We start from the raw sequence: 12,389 nt of genomic DNA on the forward strand, positions 1-12,389 counted from the left end.
GGAGCAGGAGGAGGAGGAGGAGCAGGAGGAGGAGCAGGAGGAGGAGGGGGAGCAGGAGGAGGAACAAGAACAGGAGGAGAAGGCGGCAGCAGAGGTGATGCAAAGACGGAAGGGAATAGAAAGATGGAAGCAATGGATCTGGTAAGGGATAGGGGAAGGAATGGGGTGAATATAAGCAAAATATACTGTATAAAATTCTCAAAAAAGTAATAAAATATACTAAAAAATGACAAGGTGATCACGATGGCTCTTGACTATAACCCCACCTGCTCTGAAGGCTGAGACAGAAGGCCTACAAAATAAAGGTCAGCCTAGGCAGTTTAGGGAAACCCTGCTGCCAACAAAACTTGAAAGAAAGAAAAGGCAGATTGGTGATGAGTCGCCCTCAGGGGTCAAGTACTTACGTAGTATGCTGGCTAATTTTATCAACTTGACACAAGCTCCAGTCATCTGAGAGGAGGGAACCCCAACTGAGAAAATGCCCCCATAAGGCTGTAGACAAGCCTGCATAGCATTTTATTTATTAATGATTGATGTGGGAGAGACCAGCCCACTGTAGGTGGTACCACCCTGGGCTGATGGTCCTGGGTTGTATAGGAAAGCAAGCTGAGCAAGCCAATAAACAGCACTTCTCCATGGCCTCTGAATCAACTCCTACCTCAGGATCCTGCCCTGTTTGAGTTCCTGTCCTGACTTCCTTCAGAGATGGACTATGGATGTGGAAGCATAAGCCAGATAAACCCTTTATCCTTAACTTGCTTTCGATCATGGTTTTTCATCATGGCAATAGTAACCCTAACTAGGACACCTACTGTGCTCAAAATCCTAGGTTCAATCCCCAGCACCAAAAAATCTTGCATATATTATATTATGTGTTATTTTATATAATATGATTTTTTCAGATTCACAACAGTATGAAATAATTGAATTAGCACTATGATAGTTACCACAGAACTTATTCTATAGTCCAGATTTTACCTAATCAGTCTGACTGAAATTTTGTACCCTCTGACAAACATCACTCCACCTCTCTTCCACCTTCCTCCCTGCCCATCATTCTCGGCTCTGATTCTGAGGGAATCTTAATAGCCCAAAACTAACCATCTTTTAGCGCTCTGATCTTTAGAAAAGTAAGCAGAGTTCTCTGCCCCAGATGAACTGGTCAAAAGCAGATGTTCCTCTTTGCCTCCAACTTGTCTGAAAACCTTTGGTCTTACTTCTCCCTTTTCACCTTATTTATATCTTGATTGCAGTACTTCTTCACAGAACAGGGGCTGAAGATTCTTAATAATATCTTGTGGTTTATTGTTTTTGTTTTAAACACTGGATAGAAACCCCATGACCTCTCAAGACACTGTCACTTACAATTTGAAAATCAGTGACCAAACGCCCGCTAGTCAACTCCACCTAGAAATCATGATTAAAATAATAATAACCTGTGGTGGTAGAGTGTTGAGTTTGTTTGTTTGTTTGTTGAGACAAGGTCTGACCACATAGCCCTGGCTGGCCAGGAACTTACAACGTAGAGCAGACTGGCCTCAAACTCACAGAGATCCACCTGCCTCTTCCTCCCAAGAGGTGGGATTAAAGTCATGTGGTATCACATCAGATGTTTTAATTGCATAAACGGCATCTCAGAAAGCAAAGAAAACCAAAAGTCCAAATTGCTTCACCGTAAAGCTACAGACAAACTTTCATGATAAATTAAAACCAAGATACTCATCGGCTGACTGTGTTCTGTGTTTAGCACGCTTTTGCCAAATTTAGAGAACTTATAGCCATTCAGAATTAATATATGGATACACATAAATGTCAAACAAAGTTAGAACTGGATTACCTAATCAGGAGATATTTTTGACACACAAAGCTTCCTGACCTTGGCTGAGAGAATTCAGTGGCTGAAAGTCACTGAGACAGTTCTCATCCATTTGCACCACTGTATGACAGTTAACCACGCCAGCTTGCAAGCTGAGCAACAACCTCCGGCCATCCCTGCAGAATGAAAGATTACTGAGCTCACATGCCAACAAAAGGCGCATACAGTCTTCACGTTCATTACCTGTTTAGAGTTTACAGTGATGTCTTTCAGACCATCAGTACCTGGCAATGCATATGAGACGCTCTACAGTACCATGTCTAAAGGGGACTCCACCCCACAGGGAACACACGGAAGGGTAAAGAGGCAGCCAAAGAAACCACAGAAGAAACCAGAAGTGGGAACCTAACCGCTCCCGTTTGGCTTTGTCAAGCCAACGTCTCTTTCACTCCGGAAGAGGTTATTTTTGCCTTTGGGAAATTAAGTTGGCTACAAAATTATCTGTTTAGCTCATGAGAACCTAAATGTAACTACCTGAAGTTCTACTCAGCTGACAGGAGAAAAGATACAAGTGAAAAACAGAGAATGAGTAAGAAGGAAAAAAAGATGTACCTAGAAACTAGGAAGAAAAAACTAAATGGACCAAAAATATCCAACAGATGGAGGTGAGGAGGACGCTAAGATACAGGAGATCACTGTCATACTACGTTCCCCTTCAGAGGACACTCTAATCACTGGGCTGGGGCAGCACCAGTGCCTGGCATGTGTGAGGCTCCATCTTCAACACATCTCTCCCTCTCTGTCTCTGTCTCTCTGTTTCTCTCTGTCTCACTCTGTCTCTCTCTCTCTCTCTGTGTCTGTCTCTCTTCTGTATGTGCGTCTGTCTCTGTCTCTCTCTCATACACACACACACACACACACAAACTCCTATGCTTTACATTAAAAGTTGGCATATCCACTACAAAAAAAAAATGCTGAAATTAGTGTACTGTCCTAAAACGACCAATTTCCTTCCGCAAAGCTGATTAATTTCATGATCACATACCATGTTAGTTCAACCAAATGAAACTTTCTACACTTTGCCAATTTTGAACTGCTGAAAGCAATTTGGCAACAGCTCATCTGAATGGCCCACTATCACTAAAACGAAGGAAGTAACTATACAGAAGACCATTAGAGAATAGTCCCAGTAGCAGCTTTTAAAATAGTATATATTTGTATATGCAATATATATACTTGTATACAATATACATATATGTATGAATACCTACAAATATAAAAATAGACTGATATTTTCTAAATATCTGTTTTTTGAGAGAGGGTCTCACTATGCCACCCAGGTTAGCCTTGATCTTGAGGCAATCCTCCTGCCTCAGTTTCTCCAGTGCTGGGATTACAGGTGTGTGCCATAATATTTGGCTATCTTAAAGAAATGTATAAATATATTAATATATATCGGTACATATATGTTTACGTATATAATGCATAATATATAACACTTGTAAGTGCATAGACATTTTCTGGAAGCACCCCAAGAAAACATCACTTCTGAGAGGAAACCAAAGGTCAGTGACAAGATGGGATTTCTTTCATGGCTAGGATAACATCCCTGCAGTCTCTTATACTGTTAGTATGTGAGGTGGTATGAAAATGTTCAGCCCAGGGAGTGGCACTGTTAGAAGGTGTGGCCTTGTTGGAAGAAGTGTTTCACTGTGGGTGTGGTCTTGGAGATCCTCCTCCTAGCTGCTCAGATGCTAGTCTTCTGTTTGCCTTTGGAACAAGATGTAGAATTCTCAACTATTCCTGCATCATGCCTGCCTGAATGTTGCCATGCTCCTGCCTTAATTATAATAGACTGAACCTCTAAACCTGTAAGCTAGCCCCAATTAAATATTGTCCCTTCCAAAAGTTGCCTTGGTCATGGTGCCTTTTCATAGAAATGAAACCCTAACTAAGACAATTTGTCTGACATATACATGTATTCTTGTTGTTTTTGAGATAGGGCCTAACAAGGTAGACTAGGCTATAATCAAATTTACCATCCTCTTGCCTCAGCCTCCTGAGCATATAATTAGAATACCCATTGCCAGCTTGTACAACGTTTTCAATTAAGAAAATGGCTAGACACTTTTCAAATGTCTCAAGTAATGCAATGTCCATTTTAGTATGCAGATCATTTAGAATATTTGCAAAAAGTATTTCAAATAAAGTTAATTACTTAAACTCCAGCCTCTTGTTTGTTTGATTTTGAGACAGGGTTGCATGTAGCCCAGGCTGGCCTGGGACTCCCTTTGTAAATAAGGATGACCTTAAAGTCTTGATCCTCTACCTGGCCAGGGACTCTGCTTGTAAAAGAGGATGACCTTAAAGCCTGATCCCCTGCCTCTGAGACCAGAGTGTTAAACTTACAGGCGTGTGCCACCACACCTGATTTCTAGGCAGTGCTGGGAATTAAGTCCGGGGCTTTATGCATGCTAGCAAGCAGTCTACCAAGGAGCTACCTCCCCAGCCCAAACTGCTGTTCTTCCCTATAAGCTGCCTGCCCAACAACGGCATGATCCTGAGGATCTGAATGCGAACTAGAGTCAGTGAGCTTTGTTCCAATGATGATATTCAGATTACAAATATTTACTAACTACGCGGTCATTTGTGGAAAAGTGTGTGTGTGTGTGTGTGTGTGTGCACGCGCGCGCGTGAGCATGTGTGCACATTTAAGGAGGTCAAAGTCAGCTGGCTTCTTTAATCACTTTGCTCTCTAATTTTTCAGACAAGGTTGATCCCTAACCCTGAAACTTGACTGGACTTGGCCAACAACTCACAGGGATCCTCCTGTGTCTGCCTCCCCAGCACCTGGCTTTTTCAAACATGGTAAAGTAGTCTGAATGAGAATGAACCCCCACCCCACCCCAGTCTATTGAATTTAAACACTTGGTCCTCGGTTGGTGGCATTGTTGGAGAAGGTTTAGGAGGTTCCTTTCTGGAGGAAGTCACTTGTGGGGGGGGACAGGGTTTGGAAGATTAAAGCGCCCCACCACTCGCTCCCAGTCCACTCTCTCTGTTCATCATGAGGCGGCTTCCTGCTTCTACTGCTATGCCTGCCACAGGCTGCCATGCCTTCCCACCAGAATGAGTTCTTATGCTTCTGGAAGTAAAAGCCCAGACAGTCTTCTGTAAGCTCTCTTGGTCACAGTATTTTTATCAGAGCAACAGGAAAGTGACCACCACACATGGATAACGGGGACCTGACTCCGGTCCTGCATTCGTACAACAAGCACTTCACAGAATCCCTGCTCCTGCCCTCAAACAGTTCCACGTTCTCACTCACCTATGGGCCATATGTCTACCCATATGTCTACCTACACTACTCGATCAGGAGCATATTTACACATCTATATGTAAGCATGTAGTATGTATAACTGTGGGAATGCAGGACTAAACTATTAGTAATCCTAACCCATCATACTTAGCAGGTCTTGATGTAGCCTCAGGATAACTGAGAAAAAAACCATTAGAGCCGTCTGAAAAATAACTAAGCTCTGAGCTAAATCTGGGACCTGAGCCTTCCCTCCAGGCCCTCCCATCTTACACCTCTATGGAAAAAAATGAGGAAATATCTACATTTTTCTAAGGGCGCTTCTCTTCTTATCTGGATAATTCCCAAAGACTAAGAAGCCATTGTTACCTTTAGCAGCTGTCCTTGAATTAACTCCCCCACTGACCTCACCTTCCTCCCTCAGAAGCAGTCTGGGCTAAGTGCCACAGGGATGAGTTTCCCAGTACAGTCTGCCTTGCAGGAGGTGGGGTGTGAGGTGAGTCCCACTAGTCTTGGCAACTTAATGCTCTGGTGTCAGATGTTTTTCCACAAAAGCATTTTATATAAATACTAACATATGAGCCAGTATCAAATGCAGATTTCCTGATCTTCTGATATGAATGAATATCATAATAGGCCATAACTGTGGAAAATGTTTATCAGAACATCTGACAGAAACCAAAAGAACACACTTCCTTACATTTATTTTAGTCTTCATAAACATGCTTCATAAAAAATTAAATAATACGATCTTTCAAGTTCATTAAACCCACAAATTAATAGTTCTTTCTATCAAATTTTTGTTCAATTTAATTTCCTCAGTTCAATTTATAGCCATCTCTAATTTTTTTTCAAATGGCATAAATCTTACTACCCGATCTTGATATTAATATGCATGGAATTTTGACCATTTCATATGAGTATATGATGTGTCATTTTTGAAACCTGCCATTTTTCTCTTTAACTCAGTTTTACAGGGTTTTTTTTTAGATTAAGATTTCCAATGTTAAAAGCATTGTTAGTAACGATGCTATATCGGTTAGCTTTAGCTTTCAAAAAATACTCTACATCCTGAAATGCTATAAAACTCAAAATCCATCTCTATGAAAAAGTAGTTCCAAGATGTTTGAATAAACACAGCTGAATCAATCCGTGACTCTACTAACTGCATCCATTGTCATGTGTACATCTACTTGATTTTAGAAGTCAGCCGGCGCTCAAACAAACACTAATCCAAACTGTTTCCATGTAAGACTCCCATAAGCCTTAAGAAGCTAATTGTCATGAAATAACTGTAGAATGAACAACTTTTGGAAATCTGTTACTAGAGGGAGCATCCACTAATTTAATCAGTTCCCTACTCAAATTTTTCCTTTAACTCCTCCACTACCAACAGCCTAGGTATTGAAGACGTCTAAACTAAGAAGAACTTAGAATATCTAAGTCCCTTAACATTCAGTAGCCTCTGCCTTCTGTATGTTCATCATTAAACGAAAGCTCAACTTTGAGACCGATTAGCACAACGCCACAAAAGCACTACCATACCCTGCAATTCCCTGAAGAAGTAACTTGTGATGAACCACTATGCATGTCTGAGTTCTGCACTTTGAGGGAACCTGCAACACAGCACACCAGAGAAACTGACTGAGAGGAGCAAGCAGCTTGCTGCGGGTGGGAACGCACGGTGGCAGGCGGAATACAGCTTCCAGCGCATGCAGCGCAGGCGGTGAACAACCAAGCTCCCTTTAAGTTTCCTAGGTGGGAACTTGCAACCCGGCTTCAACCAAATTACAAGCCGCTTGCTCTGATGGCTAGCCAAGCGTTCTGGAACACACCCTGGATATCTCTCAAACCCCCGGCAGGAATCCCTAGAACACCGTCCGGCCCCTAGAGCGAGGCCACGCCCCATCCAGGCCGCGCCCCCGCGCCCCTCCTCCGGATACTAGTTCCAGGGATCTCCCGGAGAGTTCCCTCTACCCACAGCCCTCCCGCAGGACCCCGGCCCAGCCTTACCTTGGTCCGGATCTGTCCAGAGGTGGACACTTTGCGGATCAGCTTCTGGGGTCCCTCCTGCTCCGCTTCACTGTCGGACGAATCCTCTCCCGGTCCTGCAGCAGTCGGGGAAACCGCGCCGGCCACAGCGGCCGCTCCTCCCGCGACGCCCTGAGGGTGGTGCTGGCTGCCGGCCCCGGCCATCCTCTCTGATTCCTGCAGGGACACAGCAGCGCCCCGAGGGGCTGTGGTCAGCTGCTGGGCTCTGCCCGAGCGTCTGAGCCCTGCGCCTAGCTGGCGCCATCTTCCGCGATCCCCGCCGCGCAGCACTGGGGACCCGGGACCACACGCCGCCCCTGCCGAGACCTCTTGGGTCCTCTACGCGCTTCACGCCTGTGCACCCAGCCCTGGAATGTTCTTGGGTGGTTGACCCAGGATATGACCACTACCGGAATGAGAGGATGGAAGACGCGATAAGCCTCGGACGACCTCCCTCTTACTCCTCCTAGGGTCTGGAGGGCTCAGAGGGAATGGAGAGCAGAGATAGGCAGAAAGACCGCAGCAGGTCAGGCAGTTGGCGATGCTCCGCCCTTGGTTTTAGGCAGCATGAGTGAGAAGGCTCCTGCGGGGAAGGAGAAGACGGAGCTACCTCCTACGTCCTGGGGTGCACCTCTGGACCCCGAATCCCTCCACATACTCGGGCCTTGGAGCACCGTTCCAGCTAAGTAAAAGTTCCCTCTGCCCGGGAGATGAACTGGGTCTCAAGGACGCTCAGCACCATTGCTAGGACCTTACCTCCCCACCTCTGCCAGGGAGTTCGGGTCCTTTCGGCCTCCTCTACAGTGCTGTTTAGTTTCGGGCCCACCCCCATCCGGCGCACACGGAAGAGAAGAGCATTTTCCGGGAGGTTCAGCTCCGCTCTGAGAACTTTTGGTTCAGAAAGAGCGATTCCCTTTGGCTAACAGGAAGCTGGGAAGGGCGTGGAGAGAACGCAGAAACAAGAGAGGACACGCAGCCCAAGACGACAATATGCTGAAATAAATGTCTAGGCTAAAGCGCTCATCCAAAATGCCTGGAAGAATGCACTCAACTACGTGAACAAAGTATAAAGCAAAGAATATATATACACACATACACATGAGAGAGCGCCACTCCCTAGTCCGGACTAAAGTCTGAGGAAAGAGAATCCACAGGCTGTAGCCTGGGCTCCGGAGACTTCCCTAGCCAGCTGCTTGAGCGCAGCGGTGGGGCAGAGCAACCTCGCAGCAGCGCAGAATGCACTTTCAACCTCAAAATCCTACACTGGTGGGGGGAGAGGGGCTGAGGGAGAGGGTACGAAAAGGGCAAGCTTTCTACTGGCAACCAAAGAGAATTTCACAGTGCTGTTAGTGATTTTCCAATTAAGAAGCCTCTACCGACTCTGGGGGCTCTCCCCCGTAGAGCAAGCTTTTGCCCTTTCGCTTCAGGTTCTCCTCCTAGTTTGTCACTTGGCCTTGACCTTGAAATTTCCTGGAAACTAAGATTTGGGGTTTTGTTTCTTTCCAGGTGGAACCTTAAGCCCAGCAATGATTCAGCTCAGCGTTAAGAGCTGCTGCCAGCTCTAAAAGATTTTAACTGCACCAAAAATGCGAAATCCGTTTCAGTCCTTCAGTATGAGAGTGCGGCCATGTTTCTCAAACACAAAGTGCTTCAGTTATTCCCTTTAGTAAAGGAAAACGTGCGGTGACATGGACTTCAAAAGTTCTCTTGGTCCTATAATATGAAATTCTCTACCTACAAGGACATACCGCTGGGAAATTTTTAAGAAACAATAACATTAAATATCCTTGGCTGGAGATCCAGATCAGTGCCTAGAATCCAGAAGGCCCATCACAGCCAAAAACAAAATTAATGCCCTTTTAGTGAACCTTTGTCCTGGCCTGGCTATTTGGTCACAGACAAGTCTAAGGATTTGGCAACACAAAGACCCCTACCTAGTAAAGGGCCTAACATAGCTCAGACTTTCCTTTTAACGTAAAGAAGACAGACGGCACAAGCTGGAACCAAAGTTTTAAAAATGAACGTGATTATTATTCTAATGTTCTCTTCCCCACACTCTATATAGCTAAAGGTCAGTTTGGCAACTATCCTGTATTTCAACCCACACATTAAATTTTCAGGTTTTATATAGCAACATTTCCCAGAATCCAGCCAAGGGTGATTGAAGTGAGGTGGTCTAAGGTCCATGCCTATTTGGTGAAGAAGATGGGTTCCATTTCTTATTCTTTGAAAGGATGCTGATTGCTTAAAGACACACTAAACAGCTTCACATCCAGGAGCCAGGCAATTAATTCCTGAAAATGAGGGTATGTGTTACTTATAAAAACTTAGCCTTGCAGCCAGCTCTGCTCTACACAGAATTCAGTAGCCAGCTCCTAAGGCTTGTAACTTTGAAAGCAAAGCCAGTCTAAGTTGAGTCCTGCTAAGTAAATGACTGCAACTCTACAGCATCTGCAGCTGTAGAGGAAACCCAGGATGGATGAAATACTGTGTAGGCAGCGAAAGGAAAGCTGCCTCGTTTCCTACTAAAGGCAGCTCAGGGGAAAACCCTGGTGGAAGACAATCTCTTCTGAGAAACTTTCAAGGGATCCACAATTTAAAATAGTATCTGGGGCTGGAGAGATGGCTCAGCAGTTAAGCACACTGACTGTTCTTCCAGGGGTCCTGAGTTCAATTCCCAGCAACCACATGGTGGCTCACAACCATCGGTAATGGACATCCGATGCCACCTTCTGATGTGTCGGAAGACAGCTACAGTATACCCACACACATGAAATAAATAAATAAAACTTTAAAAAAGAAGAGGAGGAGGAGGAAGAAGAGGAGGAGGAGAAGGAGGAGGAGGAAGAGGAGGAAGAGGAGGAAGAGGCGGCTGGTCCTCTTTTTAAAAATAATAAAAAAAATAAAGTAGTATCTGATCTACTGCTTCTCCTAGGGATAAGCATCCAAAATAGTTATCTGATCTAAGTGAAATGCACTTGTCTTGTCTTTGCTTAGTTTGTTTCTTTGTTTTGAGATAGCCCCAGGGCATACCCCAGGCTGGCCTGGAGCTCATTATATAGCCAAATCTGACTTGGTATTTGTGGCAGGTCTCCTACATCAGCCTCGATTTCTCAAAATGGCTATTAAAATTTCAAATACATGGCAAATTGTCTCATTAGATTTATAAAAAATGTCCTTGATTGTTTTCTTTAGTGTTTTAGATTTTCACATAATTTCTCCCATGCTGTTCATGGATTCCTTTTTATTGCTGTTACTTTGGGATCTTGGTTGATGAGCGGTGGAAGTGCACCCCGTTGGTCACAGAATTCCAGAGGCAGAGGCAGAGGTGGGCCTCTGAAATTTGAGGCCAGCCTGGGATACACAATGAAACCTCCATGTGGAACACTAATGCTGTTTAAAACTTGCATATTGGAGTTTGAGGCATGAGCACTGCCAAGAGCTTGAAGCAAGCCTGGGTTACATAGTAACAGGCCCACAAGGGCTACACGGCAATATCTTGTTTAAATTCTTGCCCATACAGGCTATAGATGCCACAGTGAGGACTAAATGGAAAGGAGTTAAACTGACCACCAGTCAGTTCTCTACTTAATAAGGTGTCATACCAAAAAAGTGGGGGTGGGGGGAGTACCAAACAGACAGAAGCCGAAGCTGATTAAGACTTTCTGAACACTATATTACTATTTACAGAGGTGTTTTGAATAAATCAAGTGCTCACAACAAGCAGGGTAATGAAGTATTTAATGTGTTTAATCCCATGTTCTATGGCATTACCTTCAATTGTGATGTAACTAAGAACTACACGTCATAACTTGAAAACCATAAGTGGGTTCCTGAGAAACCATGTTCCAGGTCTCATGTTCCTGATCAGTACAGAGCCAAAGGGCTGCAGATTGAACCCGCACAGACTGGAAGGCTGCTGCGACGGCAATACAGAACTGATTCCACAATCACTATGTATTACATATTCAGAACTTAACATTCAAAAAGTTTACCCTACGTAAATTATATATATATAATAAAATTTAAAGATATATTTTGCAAATACCACATTTTTAAACTGAGCTAGAATTCTAACTACCTATCTGCTACCCACTCCCACCCAAGACTAAGGACTGCTTTGCTAAATATCTTCCTACCCACTGATTCCCAACAGCAGAATGTTTTCATTCTGTTTACTTATTTTAGTGACACTAGGACAAACCCAGGGTGCTCTATCACAGAGCTACACCCCCACCCTCATTTTCTTTACTTGTTTCTGGATACAGAGTCTCAATATGTAGCCTATGCTGGCCCCACAATCTGAACCCTCCTCCTTCCTCACCTGGCTGTTGTGAGTACAGGTGTGCAGCACCACACCCAATTTCCCAAATACTTTTTGGGCTGAAATTAAAGTTATGCTTGTATTCAATAACATTCAACTATATTCCAAAGCTAACCTCAAAGAAAACCAAGGAACTTACTGTGCTACTAAGTATCTCCTTTAGGCTCCATACTTAACCAGAATAATGCTAAATAAAGCTACTATGTATCCAAATGTTCCGATTTAACTAAATAACTTAATTTCACTCCCTCACAGAGAGAATGTCAACAAGTCCCAGAAATTCCCTCTGCTCCACATGAATCTCCAAGGAATCTTTTGCTGTTCTCTCTGAATAGTAGAAATCACACCATTACAGTTTAGGCTCCATCAGAAGATATATATATATATATATATATATATATATATATATATATATATAGAGAGAGAGAGAGAGAGAGAGAGAGAGAGAGAATTCTTACATGCATGTTGTCACATGCCATAATAATACAGTAATCCCATTTAGTAGAGTTTGCATGGTAAAATATTAAATTGACTATATTTAAATTTTTTTAAAGTTTTCTTAAAAACAACTGAGATTGGAATCCCGGTGAAAACAGGTTTGTTTTTTTTGCTGTTGTTTCATTTTGTTTTAAGAGAGGATTTATTTTGGCTCAGAGGATAAATGTATCTTGGTGGCAAAGGCATGGAGCTGAGGTTCTACCTGTGGTAGCCAGAGCATGCACCAGCTTGTTCTGTGGCACCTACTAGGAAGCAATGGGGGGCAGAGGGAAGAGGGCACAGGTATTCCAGAATGTCAGTCTCCGAGCACACACAGTCTGGGCTTCAGGAAAGCTGGGATTCCACTGTGTTTAGATCTCTTCTCTCTCTCTCTCTCTCTCTCTCTCTCTCTCTCTCTCTCTCTCTCT

The 12,389-nt window shown here is 43.9% G+C and overlaps 1 protein-coding gene across 2 annotated transcripts in view; it reads right to left on the reverse strand.

Annotated features, from left to right (window-relative positions):
• The window catches only part of Dgkh (diacylglycerol kinase eta), a 154,602-nt gene extending 147,277 nt beyond the window's left edge, over positions 1 to 7,325 (reverse strand). For both annotated transcript variants that reach the window (XM_028752704.1, XM_028752703.1), the window contains exon 1: positions 7,143 to 7,325. In XM_028752704.1, coding sequence (XP_028608537.1) covers positions 7,143 to 7,325 — 183 coding nt within the window. The remainder of the gene's footprint in view (positions 1 to 7,142) is intronic.
• Positions 7,326 to 12,389: the final 5,064 nt, after the last annotated feature.

Source organism: Grammomys surdaster, unplaced genomic scaffold (genome assembly GCF_004785775.1).
Source record: "Grammomys surdaster isolate TR1022 unplaced genomic scaffold, NIH_TR_1.0 125934, whole genome shotgun sequence".
Lineage (NCBI taxonomy): Eukaryota > Metazoa > Chordata > Mammalia > Rodentia > Muridae > Grammomys > Grammomys surdaster.